We start from the raw sequence: 24,515 nt of genomic DNA, 5'->3' as shown, positions 1-24,515 counted from the left end.
AATTTCTGGCAGGTACAGAACAATTTCTACAAGTGTTCGCTGTTCAGCAGTCCAATACCCTGCGATACTGGGGCAACAACACAGAAAAATAAAGAAGCTTCTTGGTGGGAGATCCGTACAGACCCATGTCAGTCAACATAGTGAGCGTGCTCAGTGAGCTTCAGGTCACGAATGAAAGGACGATACTGGACGTGTCCAACGTAAAGATTAAGGGCATCTTGAAGACCGGCGCGCACGACTGGGCTTGGATGAACAGCAGTGAGAAGTCCCCTGCCTGACCTTGCTGGTAAAATCTCCAGGGGGGGCAGGTGCCCCCACAAACCAGGTGAAGCTGGACCTAGTGGTGATGTTGGGGATGATTCCCCCAGCTATCCCCACCATGCCATGCGTGGGAGGCAAGGCTCCTTACCTTAGGCTCCTGTCTCCTGAAAGGAATTGAGGAGAGGAGATCCATCAGAGTCGGGAGAGAAAATGCCCCAGGAGGCTGGAGAGTAGCAGAATCGATGAAAGGAGCCGATAAGGGAGGAGGTGGACAGAGAAAGGCCAAGAGCTCAGAGGAGAAGGGGCTCAGATGAGCCGAGAAGGCGGGAGTGCTCAGAGATGTGCAAGCGGAGGTGACAACCGAGAAACAGGCAATAGATGTAGACGTGCCAAAGAAAGACAAAATAAAAGGAGTTAAGTAGAAGGTGTTGAGGAGTCAATTGGGTGGTGGCGAAATAGACTAAAAAGGAAAATTAACAGAAGTTGGGAATTAGAGGAAGGAAAGCAAAACATGGGAGGGGAAAAGGGAGCACCACCAAGAGCAGTAGAAAAAGGGAGAGAGAAGACATTACAAAAGTGAAAAGGGGAGAATCAGGGAAGAGAAGGATAGTATTTGTGAAGAAAAGAAGGTTAAGACCCTAACAAAGTTAAGGTGGGTGGCTGAAGGGGGAATGTGTTGAGGAATAAGCTTGTGGCAAGACACAGAGGAGGAGGGGGAGTGCGTAAGGGAGAGAAGGGTTGCAAGAGACCCGCAGACAGCCTAGGGAGGTATCTCCTCATATGTTTCAGGAAGTAGGCAATGCAGAGCACTAAACCTGCCAATAGCGTCCAGTCTGTACTGGACAGGCAGGGAGTCCGACAAGCTGTGAGGGGAATCGTGCAAGATTTTTTTGGGAATCCATTGGGCCTTCTTTGGAATACCCTGCACGCGCCATCAAGCCACATTTCACATGTATTACTGGGCTGCAAACCCCAAGCCAAGTATGTAAATTGGTTTAAGAGGCACTTGAGAAATTTCACACAAAACCTTCCAAAACATAAGAAGCAGAAGTTTCCATTCTGCACCTGACAGCTGTAAGGGCGCAGAAGGAGGAGACTCACACACAGGTGGCATGCCGATTCCTATAGACTTTTATTCATGACTGTGAAAAAACAGAGGGTGTTTCACAACCTAGTCCCTGGGGATCCTGTACTTAGGTGGCCAGGGAAAGACAATCGCTTTTGCATCCCGACCCTGGGGGTGGACAAGCAAGGGAGGATCACCTGGGTAGGGGTTCCTCGGGGAGTGGAGGAGACATGGCATCCCCTTTTCCCACAGCCCATCTAACCCCTGTCACTACCTATTTTATGGGAAATTACAGCTTCCACAATTCCTCCCCACTTCACATTGAAAACACTACTGAGCCGAGGAAGATGAGGAATGAGGCCAGGAAGATTACCTCTAATGGCTTGCAATGGCTCTGTCCCTTTAATGAGATCAGGCAGAGTTGGGCACGTAATCCTAACTACACACACCACCTACTTGTTAACACTCCATGTCAGGATAAAAGGAGGCACGCACAGGCATACTCTGAGCGAGGCTGGGTACGAGAAGGAGTAGCTCTTCCGGGCTGATGCGAACCAGGCTACCGAAGTTATAAGGCCAAGGGGCTGATCGCCACTTGCGCAGAACGAGAGAGCCAGGCTAGAATTCCGTACTTTTGGAAAGCCGTAAACATTCCAAGACTGAAACCGATTGAGAAAAAAAGGATATACCTTCAAAGTGCTTCATGGCGGCCTTCTCCCCGCCCGGGTGAACGACAAAGTCAGGGAAGAGCATAGGAAGTATTGGTAACGGTCTTGACTGCTACATGAAAAGTGTTGGAGAAAGAAACCCAATTAACATGACTGGTGAGTTATCAAAGGCAACAAAGGCCTGGTTTGTGCTAAAGGCAAATTAAACTGCAACAATAGTTGAAGGTTGCGCGTGAGCCGATAAACCCATAATGGAAAAGACAATTGCTGAACAGTGATGAGTGTATACAAAGTAACAGTGCTCCTGCGAGATGGAATCGCACATTCGAAAGTCTCTGTGAAGTGTTTGAAGTTGTGATAAAGTGGGAAATGAAGGCGAGAAAGTAACCATGATCCTAAATGGAAGTTGACTGAGTTGAAAACCAAAGTAAATGATCTTTAAATATGCCAAGAGGGTTAAAAGAAATGATAATTCCAAGGAACTACAACTACCAAGAAGTATTGGTGTTGAGAGTGGATGAAGATTGTTAAACTGTTTAAAGAGAGGTCGAAGTGGTCATGCAGAGGTCTACGTAAAATACTTGCAGTCCCGAACGTCTTCGACAGTAAAAGTAAAGTAAGATAAAAGTTGCATGGAGCGAAACTCGGGGAAGGGAAGCCCACAAAGAGAAAGGAGGGTTTGAGCCTAGCAGAGGGGGACCCATGTGAGAAGTAAAAGTGAAGTATGAAAAGAAAGACAGGCTCGAGTTCGGCCAAGGGAAGCCTGTGTTGAATTGTGGTGAAGTACAAGGGAAGAGTTGACCTGTGCATTGGTGGCCAGGCGGACAAATCCTAAAGAACTTGTTCAATTGTCAAAAGCTTGAAGCCCAAGTCTGAACTGTTGAATTGTACCACTAAGCCAAAGTGTGCCAGATTGATAGAATTGTGCCAACCACCCATCCTTTTAAGAAACTCTCGAGACCCTGTGCTTCTGTACGCGGTGAAGGGAGTTGCTACCTGAGCCATTCTGACATTTCTTGAGACACTATTTTTCCTTTTTATATCCCTTTTACACATTTGTCATTTGAGAAGAAGGGCAAGGTTAGTTTTTTTTTTAGTATAGGCATTTTTATTTTGACTAGACTGACTTGGACTTGCTTGTTATTTGTTTAATGGTTGACACTACTCCCATTTTAGAGTTAGGGCCAGTTAGGACTTCTCCCAACCTTGTCAAACACAAAATAAAGGTTTTTGAAACTTGCATCTATTGTGTCTGTGTCTCCTGTTGATACCATGCCTTCCTTACAATGATCATAGTAAAGAGAAAACCTAACTTTCCCTGTATATATGAGGGGATTTCCCAACCTCAACTAAAATACTAAGGATTCTGTCAGAATGTCTGTGTAAATCAATAGTCCACCATCCTGGTCAAAACCCCTACTTCTGTCCCTTACACGAAGCACTAACTAAAGATAAGGTAGGCCTTCTTGGTCCAAAAGAATGACTCCTTCTGGACTGGGAATACAAGTTTGTTTTCAGTTGCTGGTTTTCTCCCAGAGTAATGGCTCAGAATTGTCTTCCAACAAAAAAAGCAAAAGCTCAAGCAGTTATCTTTGGCCGATACACTGCCTATCTTCTAAGAGTCTGCATCAACAAGGCTTCACAGTTTGGATGACTAGGAGAATGGCTCTCTTTTCCTAGCATCTTGATTCAACAGTTCAGCACAACCAGGCGGAATGACTACCTTCCCCTGGCCTTCTCTTCTACTTGGTTTAACAGCAATACAGTTCATGCATTGGTGGGGTCCTCGACTGAGGTTCTCTCCCTGTGGCTCACTTGGTTCACTATCCCGCCAACTACGGGCACGAGGAAGATGACATGTATTTCTCTTCTCTTTGTAACTGTTGGGGTCCTCATCAGCCCTTGCCCTGTCGGCCACTGGTTCTCAGCTCTGTGATCAGGGTCTCAACCCTATAATGAGGAGGAGAATTACGGAGTTGTTATCCCTCTTGCGACACCCTTGTATATTTAGTGAAAGGGGCCCTGAGCTTATCATTAGTGTTGGATCCTGTAGCTTCCCTGAGTCCCTTCTGGATCTTGTGCATCACCCCATATCCTCATGGGTGTTAGGACAGTTATTCTGAGGTCCAACTAAGGGCTTAGTTAAACCATTCAACTGAGACGGTACAAGACTCCACTCTTAGTATAAGGCTGTACCACCTGAGTATGGGTAGAGTACACAGAGCAGCCAGGCCTATCTTAGGAGGGAGAGGGGCTGTAGGAAGGTACAATGAACCTGTAGCATACAAAGGGTTCAACAGAAACACTTACAACCAAAGTATTACAAAGAAAATTAAGGTTTATTATAAATACAGTTAGGCCAAGTTACGTCTTGGGGCACGTACTTTGTCATAGTCATACACACATTATAAAAACACACTACAATGCTTGAAGGTTCACAGACCAAAGCATAATCCTGATTCAGAACACTAACAGTAATTCCAGGAAAGTCGGACATTATCAAACACATTTAGTATAGGCCACACCTATTCATGGTTACTAGAACCATCAGTTACTTTTTAATTACTTTACAGTAAGTCAAGGGTAGTAGACCCTGTGAGTCATGCAGTTACACCCAGTTAAAGAATCACATAATCAACCAACCCCGATACCAGGATACATTTCTGAACAGTGGAACACAGATTCCAAGAACAGTATGGGAGTAGTTTACCTGTAACTCCATTTCTCCACCATTGGTATCTTTGAAGGATTCACATGCTGTGAATATTCCACGCCCCAGCCTGACGACAGGCGAATATTCACAGCATGTGAATCCATGAAAGATCCAATGCTGGAGAAATACCTATAACTACATTCTGTGTAACAGTCATACTAGGTGAGTAAGACCTTTTGGTGTAATATTCAATTACAGTTGCTTTTCAGCTCAGTGGAACACAGACTAAGGTAAGCAATAACGCTTTACACTAATTTAGGATGCACCAGGCAGGCCAAGGTCAGCTACCTACCCATCAGGCTCTTTAAAAAAAAAAAAAAATGCCACACAGCTACTCTAGGCAGGTAAAAACCAAGGATGTAATATACTATTACAGTTGCTTTTCAGATCAGTGGAACACAGATTAAGTTAAGCAATAACTAATATTTTCCAATGACACACGACAGACCCAGGTAAGTAAAACCTACAGAATACTTTAAGAATGGCACACCGCTATTCTAGGCGGGTAGAACCTAAGCAGACCTATTGTAGAAAGGCTATTCAGCAAGGTAGGGGAAGCAAGACTCCGTTGGGAAACGTATACACTTATATTCTTAAAGAAATAGTTAAGTGCAGCCAACAGTATTCCTTTTGGGAAGACGCACAACCAATTCACAGGTGAGTAAAATAAACGTACATATGGCATAACACATTAAAGGTAAGTAAGAATGTTTGTAACGGCTCAATCTCAGAGGGAGAGTTACCAATCAACTTCTTTCACAATTAAGTAACTTTTCAACACTTGCTATACTTTTCAAGGGGGAATCCTCTTCTTCTCTAGCCCTTCCCTTGTCTATTGCATGAGATCTTTTAGGAGGCAGTGAGGGACCCTAGTGGTCTAGGTGCCAGCTGTAGGCAGGATGAGATGGGGTTCAGTTGGAGGCTAAGTCAGAGTTCCTGAGGAAGAGTGCTCAAACAAGTATTTCACTTTAATGTTAGTTGGGGGTCCAGGGACTTCTGGGAAGACACCCTAGAAGGATTCCAGCAGTGGGCCTGGGTGAGAGGCTTCCCAATCCCAGGAAACTCTGCAAAGGTACACAGGAATCACAAAGGCTTAAGGTAAGTAAATACCCCAGCCAATACAGTACCTTAGCATGGAAGAAGAGTTGCAAGAGGACAACAGGATCTGCAGCCAACAACCTGGTCACTGAATTCCTTTGTCATGAAGACTGAAGACAGGACACTGGAAGGACCTTTGCAGCAGGGATCACGGGGAAGGCTCTCAGCAAGAGGTTCTTCACATGGTTTACTCAGCACAGAAGAAGAGGTTGCAGCGGCGTAGACTTCAGGATCTGCAGCCAAAAACCTGGTCACTGAATTCCTTCTCGTGAAGACAGACGACAGGACTTTGGATCAACAGGGAAGGCTCCAGGCAAGAGTTTCTTCACAGCTGGATGCGGCTCTGTGGTTTGGCGACCTTTTACAGGAGCCAGAAGAAGACTGAATATTGCTGATTTGATTTGCATCGCTAATCTGGTCCAGCACTCTTGTGAGGGGACTTCAAAGACTGGAAACGTGTCTCTGGAGAGCTAAGAGGAGGCCACCAAAGTTTCTGCACAATTCAGAAGACCATGCACCGCACAATGGGTTGAGGTACCAGGATATTGGGGTATTGCAGACTTGCAAGGTCGCTGCAGACCTGGGATACCTGGGGGGGGAGTTTGGGGGTGGCTGGCAGGTCATTCAGGACAGCTAGCCAACCAGTTTACACTGGATTCTCACAGGCAGGCTGGAAGACAAAGGGCTGCAGAGTTTTATACTCCTCCCTTGCTTCCTGCCTTCATATGATATGATATGGCATTTGTAACGCGCCTATACACAAGTGTTTCAAGGCGCGACGAGGCAGGGGGGGGACAAGGGGAGACAGATAACGATCCTACTAGGCCAGGTGTCATTCAGATCGTGCAAGTGCAAAGGGTAGAGGGAAAGGGAAAAGTGCAAGGGGGAAAGGGAGAGGGGAAAGTGCAGTACAGGGTTAATAGCATACAGCAAACAGGATAAATAACAAGGGCCAGCTGGTGGCAAGTGCGAAGTAAGTGCAGACAAGTGCTGGGAAAGGGGGCTGTAGGGATACAGACAGTCCCGTAGTGCAGGGGTTGCCATGGAGGCAGTGCAAGGGAGAGTGGCTGGGCCAAGGACCGAGAACGGTGAGTGGCCCAGTTGCAGATTCAGTGCAGTTTCAGTAGTATTAGCAGGGGAGAGGGGGAGAGAAAGCGGAGGCAAAGAGGAAGGTTTTGAGGTGCTTCCGGAACCGGAGATGGTTCTCCTCAAGTTTCAGGGAGGCAGGAAGGCTGTTCCAGTGGGAGGTCCCTGCAGCGGAGAGAGATCTGCCCCCAACTCGTTGTTTGGAGAAGCGGCTGACCCTGAGGGAGTTGGAGGCGGATAAGCGAAGAGCTCGAGAAGGAAGATATTTAGGAAGAGAGAGTTGAAGGTATTTTGGCCCAAGGCCCCAGACGGCCTTGTGGACAATGCAGAGGGTTTTGAACTTGATCCTCGCAGTCACTGGGAGCCAGTGCAGTGATTTCAGTCCTGGAGAGATATTGTCCCTGGGCTTGAGGTCATAGACACTGGAGCCTGGGCATTCCCGCCAAAGATAAAATGAACACAAAGGATCGTCCTACCCTGGAGGCCAGGGGAAGGACCAAGAAAGGACAAGGAACACTAAAATGGTGACAAAAGAAGACGGGGTCCATTTTGGTAAAATGGGCACCCTTGGGTCCCTTTACCGCAGCTTTGAAAACAGCCCACGGTAAAGGTGCACCGAATTTGTAAAAAGGTTCACTGCCACCAGCCATTAAAGGTAAGCTTGTGCCTGTAACAGAAGTGTTACACTGTCAGTGAGAAAGGGGATAGATGGCATCTCCCCAGCACTCCACATAAGGTGGGGTGTGCTGGTTTTCACCCAACAAAATGTAGAAGGGATACCATGATCCTTTATACCCTTGGGAACTGTAATTCTCACAAGGTTAGCCAGAGAAAGTAAAAGGGGAGCCCAAAGGGCAACCCACAATAAAATGTATATACCCAAAAGGTGTCAAAAGGAATACAATTAAAAGGACACTATGGAGAGTCTTAAAAATGACACCAATAAAAAGAGTAAAAGGATCTGTGAGTGTGCAAAAAGGTTCCCACTGAGGTGTAGGTAAAAGTAATCTACCAGTCCGGCAAAAAGTTCTGGGGTTGACACAGGTCGGTAAGATTTATCATTGATATGAAAATCGTACCCAACACTCAGGGTCCCTATACGTTCCCTGGTCCTCTTGGGACAGTAGGCGATGTCTGCAGTGTCTGTTCTTCCGCAGTGGGTTAACAGCATCTCTTTGTTGTTTTTGGTCCTGGCTTGCCTGCTCATTGCTTTCCCGCATGGGACGGGTCCAGCGGTCCCTACTCCTTCCTGATGCAGCCGACTGCCAGCATCTTCTGCCTCGCGATCAGCTGTGCACGTTTGAACTCGAGCCCTGGGTGCAGCGCGCACCTGCCCTTGTCTGGGCCTGGGCTTTCTGCCTCATGTTTGGTCCTTCCTTGATGTTTATAGCAAAGGGTTGGCAGTGGTTGGCAACAGGGTTCCAGTCCCTCTTAGATATCCTTTGCCCCTCGCTCTTCATTCCTCCGTTGGGCCAGCTCGTCCCAGTACTTTGCTCTGCACATTTCCTACGATTCTTCCTCGTCTCAGTAGAAGTCAAGCTTATGGACCTCCATAGATAAATGGGTTGACTAGGTATTTGACTGGAGTTTATGAAGTGGGGAGGAGTATAGGGTGTTGCGCAAGGGTTATTATACAGTGTCTCCCTTAGATCTTCATTCCTGTCCATAGAGGTATAGTCTCTCCCCATGAGATCCTCTCACTGAGTACCACCCCTCAGGGGCACCATCGGGTAGCGTCCTCACCATCCTGGAATAATGGGAAGGGGATGCCAAGCCCCCCAGGGGGAAAGGATGACATCTAGGGATTAGTTGCACAGCTTACATTTGCCACTGTGGAAAGGTAGTGTCAATGGGAGATCAAAAAAGACCAAATTATATTATTATATGCAAAAGGTGGGTAGAGCAGAAATTGAATATAGGGCCCGAATTGTGTCTTGAATGCGATTTGAAATCGATGGGAGAGATTTAGTGCTCAGGGAGCGAGTGAAACGGACCCACGAGTAGGAAAACAATTTTTCCCTTAAGCTTTCTCAAGCTCACCTATTGAGGACAGCGGCTGAGCAGGGAACGCTTAGGTGGGGAGCTTAGTGGACCAAGACACACAATCGCTTTTATAACATTAAAGAAGGTGATGTTATGAAAAGGCATGATCTTCTGTTAAAAGTAGGTAACATGTAACATGGAGCAGGATACAGGAAAGTATACTATTAGACAAAGAATGTGTAGGGTTCAGCGATGGCGACCCTACTAGTTAAGGCTACAGGCATTGCCCAAAGTCCAACTGATCTTTCGGGCACCAAGTTGGACTACCAGTGCCCCCACAGGCTGTAGTTAGTTTCTCATAGAAACGTGAGGGCAGAGACGATCAGGTCCAGTCGTGTAGGTCTGTGCTTGTAGTGCGGTACACGCAGTGGAGCCTGTAGCATGTGCAATACTGTAAAATGACTTACCTTCCAACTGTTTTTGGACTCGTCTTAGTTCTTTCAGAATGCAGCTAATTTCCTAAAACAAAAAAAGAATGCATAACCGTTTGATGAGAATATAAATGGAGAAGGCTGGAATCTGTGTAAAGTGTTTTTTTTTTAAAGCAGGCAATTCAATGTTTCTAATTAAAGTTCCTTTAAGTGAGCCCAATTCCTCGAATTATGTCAAATTGAAGTAGGAGGCCTCTAACAAGTGCACACTTATTTTGTATGCATAATTTATGCTGAAACCTTACTGCCAGTATTACAACTAATGTACACTTCAGCTAAACCTGTAGTACTAGCCCCAGACAATGGGTTGTTTAGAGACAAGTTTCTATGGTGTTGTGTTAGATATGCAGATGGGTGCGTTTGAACTTATTTACCTTGCATTTCAAAACTCTAAAAACATAGCCTTCACAAAAAGTGCACATGGCACTAGAAATATGCTCATCTAGCAACACAGCGCCTGCATACTTTAATTCCAATCTCTCACGTTAGGTAAGACTTTGTTACACCTTTCAAAGTTAAATGGAGACATTCTCAAAGAAACACCTCTTTGCATCCACCAAGTACTACAGCCATCCAATACATGCGCTGTAACAGCTTCCCAGACTTCCTATAATTAAGTGTGCAATTACACCCACAACTTTCTTGGTCTCTGCCTTCGTTTTATTGTCTCCAAGTGTGATTAGTGCGTTCCTTCATCTGAGGTTGGCTCCCAAAAGACAAGACAAGAGTACATTACAGGAGAGACAAAGCAACGAAAAACATACACGCCTACGGTAAAAGGGGGGCTGGGCAATCTGGTCTCCTGTGGGTGACACTCAGAACAGCAGGTTTATCAAGAAGTACCTAGCGAAGGACTCCTAAAATGGACGCTTCCCACCATTAGTAATCATCAGAGGTCTCTGCAGCGGGTACAGCAACAATGTGTCTAATGAGATTCAAAATTGATGAGCAGCGATGGTAAGGCATATGCGCGGTATTGTTCTAGGTATATAAGTGAGTGTTCAGCGGTAGCAGATCAGTCCTACCATAGGAGTGTGGCTTCACAAAATATATATCGACAACAAATGTCAAAAGGGAGTCAGAATGAATAATGGCCATCAACAATGGTCCCGGCGCTTCACTGCCAGCCGCCAGCCAAATTTGGGGAATACATATGGGGCCATGCGTCAAATGCAGACCTTATCGGTCATCAAGTTTCTTTGCAGGATGGGCGGCAACTTGTGCTCTCCCCAAGGGGAGTCTTAATATGGCAGGAACTAAACTCACTGTTACTGGTTGACGATGAGAAATAATGAGCAAGAGTGAGAAGGGGCCAGGCCCCACAAGTGCTCAACAGGGAGCGGTGGAGACAAGACGCAGGCAGGAACTCAAGTCAACAAACCATTTCATCAAGGTTTTGTTGATCAGCGAACATGAAAAGCCCACTCCTTCAGTGGGTAAGGGGACTAGGATGGGAGTGGAGGGGGGCTGGGGGTTCGAGTATAGGTATGCATAGTAGAGGGGAAGGCGTGGCTGGATTCTTTCAAAGCATAATACAATCTGCACTCCAATTGCCAAAACAAAGGCAACTCGGTATTGCAAAACCTATAGTATAGAGATTATGCGTCAGCCAACATATAATGGCAGCAAGGTAGAGGGTGTCCCAAGTAGTTACCTACTCGTCTTTGTCATAAGTCAGTGAAGGGACATGTACAGATTTTGTGAGCAGAAACATACTCTACCTATGGGTTCAGCAGTGGCGGTTGGTTCCCAAACACTCACATGAAAAGCATTTCCACAAGTTTACCACCATCTGTAGGCAGATCTGCCTTCCGTTACTCCGGATCCTCACCCAACAAATCAGGCCTAATCTAGATCCTCTGCTGAAAACGTTCACTGTACTTATTCAACAGAAAAATTCACTCTCTCTATCCGATCTCTACTCCCATTCATGCTTAGAATGTTGGGAGGACAGGTGTGGAGTCAGAGAGGCAAGAAACCCTGCGGAGCTTGAAACGGTTATACCTCTAAAACACCATTGCATCTGTATGACAGCGCACAGACATGACAGAGAAGTGGAAAAGATTAACCTACGTTCTTCATGTCCCTACATAGTCTACTCAAGAAGCTTGGTCACCCAAAAACGGGATTGCAAACTAAAGTTTCATCTTCTCAGCCTACTCGCAACTGTCATATGAAATGTTAATCAACACAAAAGAAATTACCTTATTAGAAGTCTTTAAAATTGGCACTTCGTTTTCGGAGTTAATTCTAGCCTCAATTTCCTCCCAACTCTTTTCTTTATTCTGGAACAGAATCCTGAAAAAGACACAGAACATTTTAACCAGATAAAAACATTTTGCTACGATAAGCAACTATCCCAAAAGCGGGTTGGGAATTTAGAGTAAGTTAATTTTTAGGAGTAACTTGTTCCAAATTAATCAGAGGCACCCCTTATGCCGACTCATGCGCCTGCATTCTGGCAGAGACCTTAAGAAGTGGATTACAGAAATATACGGTTAACTTCAATCCAGAAAATTACACAAGCATGAAGCATTCCTGACTTTTGAATACGAAAAATACCATAAGGCTCAGTCTGGAATAGAGTTAAAGGAACTTCTAGTCAATCTTCTGCTCTCTTAGCAGAGTCCAGACAGGAACAGGAACAGGCAGCCATTGCAAGGGAAATATCAAAGACAATTTGCCCCGAGGCTCTCTCCACTCCTTGGGCTCAGGGCATAAGAGACGCACCCCAAGCTAGATAACAGGGTTTCCCCACAAGCTTTCCCAGGCTCCCCTAGTGTTAGCCTTAGCAGAACAGTCAAGGGCAATGTTTAGGACGGAGTGGTGTCAGATACAGTGTAGCACCTAACACTCAAATAAGTGAGTTTCTAAGGAAGATGCTATGAAAAATAACATGATCTTCTGCAAGGTGTTTTGTTGTGCAAATTATGCATATACAAAACCTTTATACAGGTGAGTCTTTTAGTGTTCGGAGACTGACCATATGAATTAGGGATCAGTGGAATATAACCAAGGGAAATGGGCCACTCCAATACCAAGATGGGCTTCAGGTACTTAGAGCCAAAGGGGGTTCACAAATAGGCAACAGATAATCTCAGGATAAAATGATTTTATTTAAGACAAACAGGTCCTCTCCCGGCTCAAACACACTTCGGGAAAGTCTCTTCAGAACAGTTCCAAAACCATGAGGGTTTCCATATAAGGTTCAGAAGTGATCAGGGTACCTGCCAGCCTCACTCACAGTCTCGCTCAGTTTCTTCCACCTGGTATCTGGTTGACGGTGAACTATGCGAACTCCAGTACTGCTGCAGCTCGTGGCAGAGGCACAGCAACGCCTACCGAGTGGAGTTTCTCAGAAACTGACAGCGCCACCTGGGTTTACTTTCTCCAGTTTCCACTGGTGAGTTTAAGAGGGCCTCATCACACCCTGTCATAGGGTCCCGATTTCTTCCCTCTCCCCAACCGCTCTTCTCCTGCCATTTGCTCCGGTAACATGTGATAACAACGAATACAAAAATAGTGAATGGAATAATACTGAAATCAAAATCGAATTCTTTTTTTTATATATATGGGGGAAAGCCCCCTAACCCCATTTCCCCACGCTTGTAACCCCACCCCGAACCAACACCCATGATTTACAACCCCTTACCCCCACCTCCCCATATATTTATTTTTCGTTATTTTTTCCGTACTATTTAATTCTGTTATTTTTTTGCAATATAATCATTCCATACCGTTTCCGCCTTGTTCTGTGGGGTGAACCCCTTTAGATCAGGGTCTCACCCCTGCCTTGGACCAAGCGCACCCTCTCATTCCTTTCTGATCTTGCTCGCTACCCCACCTCTCTAGCCTACAGAACTTCTTCCTGACTTTCACTCCAATTTCCTTCTGTTTTTTTGCTCAACCCTCCTCCTGCTGTTCTAAACCAACCGCTTCCTGCTGATGACTTTTCTCCACCCTACAGTCTCCTCCCTTCTCCCTCGTCTTCCCAAAACCTCTTTAAAAACTGCTAATTTGGTACAAACTCCTGCCACAATCTCCTTCTACAAACACCCAACTGACTGAGCCTGGCCTTATATAGCCCTCTACACGCCGCCCCGCCCCCCCACCTTCGGGTGGGCTTCCTGTGAAGGTTTGCAGATGTGAATCAGCGAGGGACTGCAATTAGCTACGATTTAACTGCTTTTGGACCTTCGGGTTCGAGTAAGCCTTCAAAAAGGAGGGATTCACCATCATCAACTCTGGGGATGCTGCAGGCCCAGGCTGTCCTACCCTTCCGCTTGTTTATAATTTCTCACACAACATGGGGCTATTAAATGAACCAGAGCAAGTACAACACATGTGAATTCAGCACAATTTCCTTTTGTGAATATGGCATTGGTTTGTTGAGCGGACTCTTTGTGAGAAGGCCAGAGGAAAATGTGGTGTACTGCGGACGCCAGCGCGCGATCATAATGATAGTGTCGTATGAATGTGCAGCATATCTCAGATATGTAAGCGGGAGTCAGCTACTGTGTCAAAGGAATCAAATTCCTTTGCTACATATTTTCCATCAGCCTTAGATCTGCTCACTTAAAGGAACAGTCTCTAAAATGGCTTCTGCTCCATTGCTACATAAAGTACTTATGTTTGTGTACAGGGGAAACATTCTAGCCCTGATTCCATTCTGTTTGCTCCCCAAATTTGGGACATGTTTCTCTTACAGGCAGAGTCTCCCTCTGCCCTGGGATGGAGACTTACTGAAAGTGAGTGGGGCTAACCTGTGAGGCATCTGTCCCCCTTCCTTACCTCATGAGGCTCCCAGAGTAACGTAGGGGACTTAGTCACAGTACCCATAGGAATCAACAAGAAAAATGGATGCGGTCGCTCCCCAATTTTAAGAGTGCACCTAATTTTAAGAATAGGGCTCAGTTGTGTAGGTGGTGCTTGCGATGGGCATTATTTCACTGTACCCAAATGCTGGCTGTGAAAACATTGAAAGTTTGAAGAGACAATCTTTGCCTGTGGAAGCACTAGTCTATGGTTCTTCATGAAATGATCTGGTGGCAGTGGGATGCTGCAGGCAAGTAGGAAAACAGAAGACCCACAGGAGAAGATACTGGACCAGATGCCAGACAAACGGTTGAAGCTGGAGTACAGTGCAGCTGTGTGCTTTGCTCTGGTAAAATTCTGCCAGGTGCAGACAGGTTTCGGTGGGTAAAATGTGGACTCTACTACAAATGATTATTGAACAGTTCTTGGATGTTATTCAGTTCTGTGACCATAGTTGTGTTCACAAGTCCACTAAGTTCCTCTGGTCTCTTGAGAAGACCTGTGTCTGCAGACATAAGTGGATCCTTTGCAGTCAGAACGGTCATCCCAAGATGCAGCACCCAGGCTTCCTTCTATTTGCAGTGTCGTCTCGTGGTCAGGAACATGTTCCAGAGTTTGACAAAGCATTGGTGCAGACTGCCATGTTAAATATGAATATTGAAGACTCCAAGATGGCCGCCGGAGAAGACGGTCACGTTTGAGTGAGCTCTGTGCCTGGCTGAGAAATGCAGATGAAGAAAGGATTGCACCAGTCGAGTTGGGTGGTGTTCCCCACCCGTCCCTCTGGGGAAAAAAGATCTGCGGGGTGTTGGATAGTGGCCGATTGAGGACTGCAGCCTCATGAAAGGGCAGTGGCGCTGAGGCCTCAAGCGTCTGAGCAGGCAAAGAGAGGTTGGTTACACGACTTCTGAGACCGGCAAAGGGAGGGTTGGAGTTGAAGGAGAAAAAGAGGAGAAGCCCACCTTCAGGGCTGCGGACTACAATGGCCTTCTTGCAAAGTTATTTGTAGGAGGGTTGATGTAAGGTCTTCTGTGATCGAGGTCTCTCCGTGGCGGATAAAGAGCCGACAGAAGCTTGACAGGTTGCGGTGGCGTTGATATTAATGTGGCTTGGCTTGTGCTCTCAGAGGGAGGTTTGAAAACTGATTGGGGGGGCGCAGCGCCATGTCAGAGTAGGAGGTGATGAGCAAGGAGTGGCAATACCTCTCTAGATGCCAGGAACAAAGGCGAAAGCGACCCCGGCCAAACAAGGCAGTGCCCGAGAAGTCCAGGAAGGTCAATTTGCTGTTTCCAAAACCGGTCTATCTGGAGCAAAAAACAGAAGGAGTGAAAGGAGGGCTTCGTAGAAGAGAAGTAGTCGTCAGACTGAGGAGATATGGCATTGGGTAAAGAAGACTTGACTGCTTGTCTCAGAGGGATGGAGGACAGGCTAACTGGGGCTATGCAGGAACATATTGCAGACCTAAAGGAAGACCTTAAAATAATCTCATGGAAATCAGAGAGGAAGTTGTGGCGCGGGGGGGCAGAGTGGACACAACGGAACATGGGCTATCGGAAGTCTCTACATAGGTAACGCAGAATTCGGAAGCGTAACAAATTTCAAGGGCCACTCATGATATGGAATTGCAAATGGAAGACTTAGAAAACATATCTCGGAGATCTCATATAAGGATGAAGGGTTTGGCGGAAACAACAACAAAGGATGATGAACTGAAGGGAGTAATGCAACAGCGTTTTGTAAACCTGTTACTGAAAAAAGAGCTGCCCCAGGAGGTCCGGGCAGAGTGACAGACACACAGACGTTTCGGTAGCTTTTGCGTCATACAAGGTTAAAGAAGGAATACTAAAAGATAGCCCGAGGTCAGGGCGACAACACAGTGAATGGTTAAAAAATATTGCTCTTCCAGGATTTGGCAGTGGTGACACTACAGAAGAGGAGAGCTATGGGTCCCGAGACTAGAGTTTTGGCAGATAAACAAGTTCCTTACAAGTGAACTTTCCCCATTTGGTTTGTTGTTCTGATGGGCTAGTAAACAATACAGAGCTACTCCATGCACAGAGGGTGGGCTGGAGGAAGAAAATGAAGGGACTGGAGGGGGAACAAGAGGTCCCGCTGGACAAAGTAGGAGATTATGGGTGTGGTCCGGTATGACAGGAGGAAGAGGGGAAGGTTGAGAGGCCCTCCTAATGTACGAGGCGAAAGGGGACTTGCTCAGGTTTTGTCTGGAGGAGTGCCCTGGTATGATTTGCTTCTACTGAGAACGGCAGCTTGGCAACAGGGACTTGGTACAACAGGAGGTGAGGGGAAGAAAAGCAAAAGTGGTTTTGGGGTAGAGGAGGTGCAAGACTGGTCAATGAGATGGTGGGCCGGTCAGGACTCGCAGGGTAGGTTAGGTATTGGAATCAAAGAGCGGTTAGCTCTCACAAAGTTAATTTTGGGTACAAACATGGGATGGCTCTAAAGAACAATTGGGAGAAGTCATAGGACGCCAGCTTCAGGTCCGGAATGGGGGGGGGGGTAGGGGTGCAGGGAGGGGGTAAGGGGGGGTTGGGGAGGGGTGAGGATCTCAGTTTGTTGGAAGAGGTTTGTCTGGCCTTTCTTATTTTGTAGATTCTATAGAGATCATGTAAAATGGTTGAATGGCAGAAATGAAAATATTATCCAATAATGTAAGAGGGTTAAACACCCCCCATGAAGAGGAAAAACCTGGAGATGCAATTGAAGAGGGGATGCGTTGATATGGTTATGCTTCAAGAAACCCATATTCAGAAGGCAGACTAATCGAAATTTTGGTTGAGCCATTTCTCGCAGAATTATCAGGCAAATGGAAAGGGGGAAAAAGCAGTAGTTATGATCAGGTTTTGGGACACGTTGGGAGTTCAGATAAGCAGTAAATTGATAGACCCTAATGGGAGGTATCTTTTTATAAAACATATTATGGAGGTCAGGGCTATGACTCTAGCCACGGTGTATTAGCCAAATCAGGGACAGGAAGAGTTTTCGTATGTAACAATGGAGAACATAAAACGATTTGCAGAGGGGGAAATATTGTTAATGGGGGATTTCAACTTTGCGTGGGATCCTTGGAGGGACAGGAGCGCACCCAAGTTGAGTACGGGGGAACGCCCTTCATTTGGTTTCTGAGAGAGATTCGGCGGTATGGCTCTACAAGTCTTAGGGAGCGTTAAGAAAGGGAATGAGAATGGATAAACATGCTTTTCGTAAGTGTCATACCCTTTCTAGGATTGACTATGTGTGGGGCACTCTGGGAAAAATAGGAGCACCTGCAAATATGGAAATAGATCCGATATCTATAGCTGATCACGCTCCCATTAGAGTTTTTCTGCAGGGTTGGAAATCGGGTTTCTGGCTATGGGCTTGGTCGCTCCCCTTGGAAGTGGTCCAGGATGCGGTCTCACAGGAAATTTTGAGAGGGAAAATTAGGGAATATTTTCAAGTTAATACCGCAGAGGAGCTGACATTGAATAATGTATGGGATGCCTTCAAAGCTATGATTAAAGGCAAATGGATTCAGCTTCAAGCGACAAGATCTAAACGAAGGAATGCCCTGATAAGAGAATGGGAGAGAATTTTACATAAGGCTCAAGGGTAGCTGGAGATGAAAGAAAATAGGGAGGGGTACAACATATTGAAGGAGGCTATGAAACAGTTGGAGTTATTTCATACAAAGAGGGCGGTGAAATCTCTACTTAATATAAAGAAACGCTATTATGTTAAAGCTAATAAAGCTGTTAAAATATTAGCAAGTCAATTGAAACAACGAAATATGAACCGCCATGTTAACGGGATAAAACAGAGTGATGGCTCTATAACCACAGGAACAGCTGAATGGTTATATTCATTGGAAAGTCCCAAATTGGAGGAAATTAAGACATTTTACAGAACCAGCAGATGACAAAAGTAAATATAGAGGATAGGGAATTTTTGGAAGAAGATATAACTGAGAAATAAGTAGGAAAAATGATAAGGACCCTCCCCATAAATAGGGCACCTGGCACAGATGGTTTCTCAGCAGTTTTTTTAATGAGATCTTTAGGAAGGAATTAACGCCAGTACTAACAAAAGTGTTTAACTTGTTCAAGCAAAGTGGAAATATAACAAGATCTATGACAGAGGCGAAGGTGGTTTTACTGGGAAAGCCTAATAAAGATTTGACACTTTGTAGTTCCTATCGGCCAATAGTATTTTTGAATATTGATGCTCAAATATATACAGGGATTTTGGCCGCAAGAATGAAACGTATCCTCCCCGCGTTGATAGGGCTGGTTCAATCTGGATTCATAACGGGGAGGCAAATGTGGGATAGTACGAGAAGGGTGATGCACTTGTTAGAGAGAGTGATTAAAAACGTCACTGCAACGCTGATATCGTTAGATGCTGAGAAAGCATTCGATGGAGCTGAATGGCCTTATCGCTTCAAGACAATGAGACATTTGGGTTTTGGCCCCAAATGTATACAGAGGGCGGAGAACAATTCTACAAATCCTGTAATGCGTCTCTCGATTAATTTAAACTTATCAAAAATTATACATATTGAAAGAGGGGTGAGGCAGGGTTGCCCTCTTTCCCCTATACCATAGGTGATATACTTAGAACTCCTGTTATTCAGAATTCAACAAAATACTGATATAAAGGGGATTACCTTTGGGAGAGACGTTCACAAGACAGGGGAAATGTGCAGACGACATGCTGATGACTTTGACGGAGCCAGAGCCCTCAAGCTCGGAACTACTTAACATATTGGAAGAACAAGAGAAAATGTCGGGCCTAAAAATCAACATGACAAAATCGGATTTTATGGGGCTGGGTCTCTCAAAGGAACAGACGCTAAATATGCACATGCTCTCCCCATTCCGAGTGGCAGGGAAGGAGATGATGTACTTGGGGTGAAATTAACAAAAACAATTGGGCAGCTGTATAAAGCATATTACTTGGAGTCTTTGCACAAAATGAAAATGTTTTTTAATCAATGGACCCCCCTTAAGGTGTCCTGGTTGTGGCGCATACACACGATCAAAATTGTGATATTATCTACGTTGCTTTATTTGTTTCAGGCCCACCCAATTCCGATTCCTAAGGCTTTCTTTAAAACGGTTAACTCTATGTTAAATACATTTATTTTGCTAAACACACAACCAAGGGTTTCTTTTAAGGTGTCTGTATCCCCTACGAACAAAGAAGGGTTAGGCCTACCAAACCTCGTTAAGTACCATGAAGCAGCTCAGTTGAGGGCGATTCGTGAATGGTTCACCAATAGTGGGGAGAACATTTAGACACGTATGGATAGGGAAGTATCACTGGCTGGTCTGTCATGGCTACCAAATAAGGACAGGCCGCCGGGTGGTAGCAGAAGTGTAGTACTGAGAACGACATGTGGGATCGATATCTGAAGGAAGGTTACTGGTCATCCCACCCCTCGCCTTTCCCTCCTATATTCGAAAATACCCAATTCTCGCTGGGTTTGATTAAGGGGGCCTTTAGCTGATGGAAGAGTCGGGGCTGTGTAAAATTAGTAGACATGACTAGTGAAGAAGATATAATGACTTTCAACTTTGTAAGAGTAATTTAAGCCTAAAAGAGACGGGCAGATTTGAAGATGGTCAATTGAGGCATTGGTTAATGCACCTGGAAAATAGACAATCTGCATGTAAATCGATGACACAGTTTGAGACTTATATAATACTTCCCACACGGGAGATAGACATTTGGTGTCCCAGTTATACCAAATATTATTCGTTCATAACCCCGATGCTGTATGGCCATATCAAATATCAAGTGGTATTACCTACCTCAATATAATATATAGTTAATACCACAGGAACCATGGGAAATTCTGTGGCGAAATATTCCAAAACGAACTCGCTCATTACAATTAAGGGAAATGTGTTATAAAGTAACGATGCAATGGCATTAGACTCCTCACAGGTTGCACAGAATGTCGAAAATGGTCCCAATTAAGTGTTAGCGGGGTTTTGCGGAGGGGGGCGACTGGAATCATATTTGGTAGCGATGTCCTAGGTTGAAAGGATTTTAGGACGAGGTCCTGAAATAAATGGGGGGGTATATATACGGGGGCCAGTTCTAGGTCAACGGGGGAAATTATGTGTAATCTAAAGCAAAGCCTGAAACCAAAGAAGAAGGCAATAATGTGCATGGCGATAGCGGCATGGCTGGTGCTGGTAGAAAATTGGAAGACTACAGACCCCCGTCAATATTGCTTTGGGTGCACAAACTGTGGAAAATACTCTCAATGGAATGGATAACCTACAGGATCCACGGGGAGCTGGAAGTGTTCAGGAAGGATTGGGGGGAATGTTGGAATATCTAAGAGGAGACTTCATGCTACAATGGCGCCCACAGAATATTTGTTGGCAGGACATTATGTGAATATCAGAGACTAATTCCACTGTCAAATGTTAAATGTGAAATAGAAGTTTATGTCTATGTGCAATATGTATAAAATAAACTGTGATCCTGTAGGAGTTCAGGGGGGTAGAGGGTTCACAAGTTTGTATGTAATAATGGAAAAGTCAATAAAAATATATTTTTTTAAAGAAATATGAATGTTAAGTGCTTCGAATGCGGAGGGGGGTGTCAATTTGAACTTTGGCAGCCACCCAATCACGGATGGCCATCATATTCAGACATTATGGCTACTTCTTGGGGTTTCAATGAAGATGTGGTTCCTACTCAGGTGTACCAGACTTCAATCGAACCCCCTGCCACATCGAGTCATGGCTTCTCCTGCCCTCTCTATTCCAAGACAGAGACGCCACAACCATACACTGCTTCATCCATTTTTTTTCAGACAAAAAGAAGAAAGCGTATCTGAGGAACTCGCTCTGGAATTTAATACTGGGATGCCTCTGGCATCCCTTAGGATACAGCAGGCTGAATCCCCTATTCTTAATTTAGGTACATCTGCCACCCACCAAGTGAACACAAAGGGCTAACTCAGCAAGATGATTCCTATGGCGTGAACCTTGGACACACACAAAGACCTAGAGAAAGAAAGGAGCCACATCACAGGGTCTCGCGATTATGGGAGTCTCCCATTAGGATTTACCAGGCATAAAGGATTGTAAATCAGTCGGGCAAAACCACAGGGCCTCAGGACACGGGTATAATTTAAGATTGTCATCTTCAAACAAATAAATTGACTTACTTCATTTTTTCAGCAAGGTTTTCCGTATGTGCCCGGATGGCGTGCGACAACTGCGAAACCGGATTCAACATGAGGTTATCAAAAATTACCTGAAAAAAAGAGCAAAATAAACGGAGGCCTTAGAATAACTACACACGCAACTGTTTCTTTCATTTTTACTGCACATCCTGCTTTGAAGTTTTCACTGCATTCGCTGTCAATTAATTTGTCCAATTTGTTACTTGTGATTTTAGAACCACCCTCTCAAAGAGAAGCAGAGAACAGGGGCCAACTATTATTTGTACGGCAGAGCTCCAGTGACAGTCTTTGTGACTTTCAGACACATGATCACACCAGAAGATGGGACACCACCTTTGTAAACACCTTTAGTTTAGCTTGGCTTAGTTTAAAACCTATAGCTTAAAGATATCAGGTTAATGTGTTTGACTGTTTTTATTAGATATTCTCTCTGGTTAAACCCTCCTGGCACTTGCAGTCATGTGATTTTAATCATGTAGTGTACAACTTGTAAAAATAGATTTGAAGTAGTTGGAACATGTCCAATGAAAGTCTCAATGACAATCCACACAACGCAAAAGATATCGTCTCCAGTACATACAACTGTCTCATTACGTGTCTGTCACATAAGAGTGTTTAACCCGCCGTACCCAAAAACAAATGTTAAAATGATTCATATTTTTTTCCAAGCAATCAGATTGGAAACAACCAGTTTTAAATAAAGTGACACCTGTTGGCTAGTTTCAATAAAACATTTTTAAAAACCACTTTTTTTTCAACAATCTTATCCACAAAATAAATCAAAAATGTACTTTCTCACAATCGCTTGAATGGGTCACAGACAGGACGTAAAATGATGATACAAGTTTACAGGAATTGAACAATATGACATGTGAGGCAAGATCAAAACCCAGTTCTCCTTACAGACAAAAGAGGGATTCCGGGCAGTCCCGGCACTTGAACAGCTACAGATCAAAGTGCTGGATAAATGGTTTAGAAAATAAGCTTTTTTCAAGAAAATGCCACTGAAGTCAATTCTAGGCATGGTGGGAGGGTAAGAGGTCCTAGGGGCTATCGGAAAACACCATTTCCAGCTGTATGTTGCTGTCGCTGAGGCGGTATATGGGTGTCTCAGAGAGCCCATCAAATCTCCCCCCTCAATACCTGCACATAATATATCACGTAGGTGGAGGGGAAATGGTCCCTCACAGTGGAGTATTACCAGGAGGCAGAGACAGAGGTTTTTGCAAGACAGCAAACGTTGCATGCTTTCTTCTCTCCATGGACTCTATTCATAAGCCACCTTATGGAGACGGTCTATTCCCACAGCTGGAGATTCCCTACAGTGGAGCACGTACGCAAGTCCAAAAGAGAACAGGGACTAGCGGACACAGAGAAGCGAACATGCTGCATTTGCCTAGCCTGACTAAGATGTTAGTAAGAGAATACAATAACCAGCAATGCAGAGAGCCACAACGTGGGTCTGGCAGGCCGCCATGTTGGCTCTGCTTAGTTTGAGCATTGTGGGGAGTGTTTTGAGCCCACATATACCTCGTTGCCGTTAGTATTAGAGAATGCAGAGCACTCGAAAAGATGCAACATAGGATTCTAGTCAAAGCATGAAGGGATACTCGTGGAAGGAGGCAGAACCACAACAGCACAAGCCAATCCCAAGACCTAATGCCAATGGGAAAAGGATGCACAAATAATAAACAGGGGCCCTTGGATCCAGGCCTACAGTATGGGATGGATCCAGGCCTACAGTATGCCTTGAGGGAGTTAGGATAGGGTTCCAGAGAGAGTAGCAAGAGCCCAAGTCAAGCAGCTTGAGAAAGTGCAGAATTCCAGGAGATAGGCGCAACGAGCATGCAGTGGGCTACAACCCAGCAGTTGACTAAAGCCAGGAGACCACTGTGTACGCTCTACATGATGGCACTTTGGGGGCTATAGCCCAGATCCAGGTGGTAGCCGAAAGACCGCCAATGTTGACAGAGATAAAATATTTGCTTTTCTACTGGAGCCTGTTAGGTGCTAGAAACTTGGAGGCAACCCTGTGGAAGGATTCAGCCCAAGGGGTCCCGCCTTCGGCTGGAGGGTAATTTCACAATGCAGAAAAACACTCCATTGGGAAGTGGCAGAGGAGGAAGGAAAAACCCTACCCATTGAGTTCCCTAGGAGAAAGGGCATTTGGTCTCTGTCATGTTTAGACTGCGCAACTTTGAAGGCGAAACTGTTAGGCTGTTCGCTTGTCTGCTTTCAGCAAGCGTGTTCCCTCTAACGGTGCTGCCGTATTCTTGCATTTAAACTTTGTAATCTTTCCTGGCAGACAGAAAAGCACTCTCATTTTAGGAACTTTAATTTTGATTTGCAATTCCACCTTACAGGCTATATTGGTGCATATGAATGTGAAAGTGGTTGACACGCTCAGGGCTCTGGCGCTTCAGCAACTAGACGGTCTTCGCCGGTCCTCGACGAACTCGGCTGTGAGGTGTCCCTCTGTTAGGTAAGATTTGCATAGAACTGGTAAATCTCCTTTCCTGGTTCAACCCCAGAACTTTTTCCTTTACTAGTGGGATATTTTTCCATATTACCTCAGTGAGTGGGAACCTTTTTCCAAACTCACCTAATCTTTAACTCTTTTTATGGGTGTCACTTTTAAGACTCTCCATAGTGTCTTTTGAAAGTTATCCTCTTTAACAACTTATTGGCAATAAGTGCCTGTTGTTTCTGGGTTGCCCTTGAGGCTCCCCTTTTAACTTTCTTGAGCTAACCTTGAGTGAACTACAGTTCCCAAGGGTAGAAAGGATCTTTGGATCCTTTTTACATTTTGTTAAGTCAAACCAGCACACCCCACCTTATGTGGAGTGCTGGGGAGATACAATGTATCCCCGTTCACACTAAAACTGTAAAAGTTATGCTACAGGGACAAGCTTACCTTCAATGGCTGGTGGCAGTGATACCTTGTATTCATTTGGTGCACCTTTACTGCGGGCTGTGTTCCGAGCTTCAGTAAAGGGACCCAAGGGTGTTCATTTTTACCAAAATGGCCCCAGTCTTCTTTTTTTTGCCATTTTAGTGTTTGTCGTTTCTTGTTCCTTCCCCCGACATCCAGGGTGAGAAATTCCTTTGTGTGATTTTCATCTTCGGCGGG

The 24,515-nt window shown here is 45.2% G+C and overlaps 1 protein-coding gene across 4 annotated transcripts in view; it reads right to left on the bottom strand.

Annotated features, from left to right (window-relative positions):
- Positions 1-24,515, bottom strand: part of CEP170B (centrosomal protein 170B) — a 249,526-nt gene that overhangs the window by 31,267 nt on the left and 193,744 nt on the right. For all 4 annotated transcript variants that reach the window (XM_069638152.1, XM_069638153.1, XM_069638154.1 and 1 more), the window contains 3 exons: positions 21,368-21,456; positions 11,571-11,664; positions 9,343-9,394 (listed from right to left, as the gene is read on the bottom strand). In XM_069638152.1, coding sequence (XP_069494253.1) covers positions 9,343-9,394; positions 11,571-11,664; positions 21,368-21,456 — 235 coding nt within the window. The remainder of the gene's footprint in view (positions 1-9,342; positions 9,395-11,570; positions 11,665-21,367; positions 21,457-24,515) is intronic.

The sequence above is a fragment of the Ambystoma mexicanum genome, chromosome 14 (genome assembly GCF_040938575.1).
Source record: "Ambystoma mexicanum isolate Mex_15411 chromosome 14, UKY_AmexF1_1, whole genome shotgun sequence".
In the NCBI taxonomy this organism is placed as follows: domain Eukaryota; kingdom Metazoa; phylum Chordata; class Amphibia; order Caudata; family Ambystomatidae; genus Ambystoma; species Ambystoma mexicanum.
The sequence above is the reverse complement of the archived record's forward strand: the minus strand, read 5'-3'. Positions and strand labels throughout refer to the sequence as shown.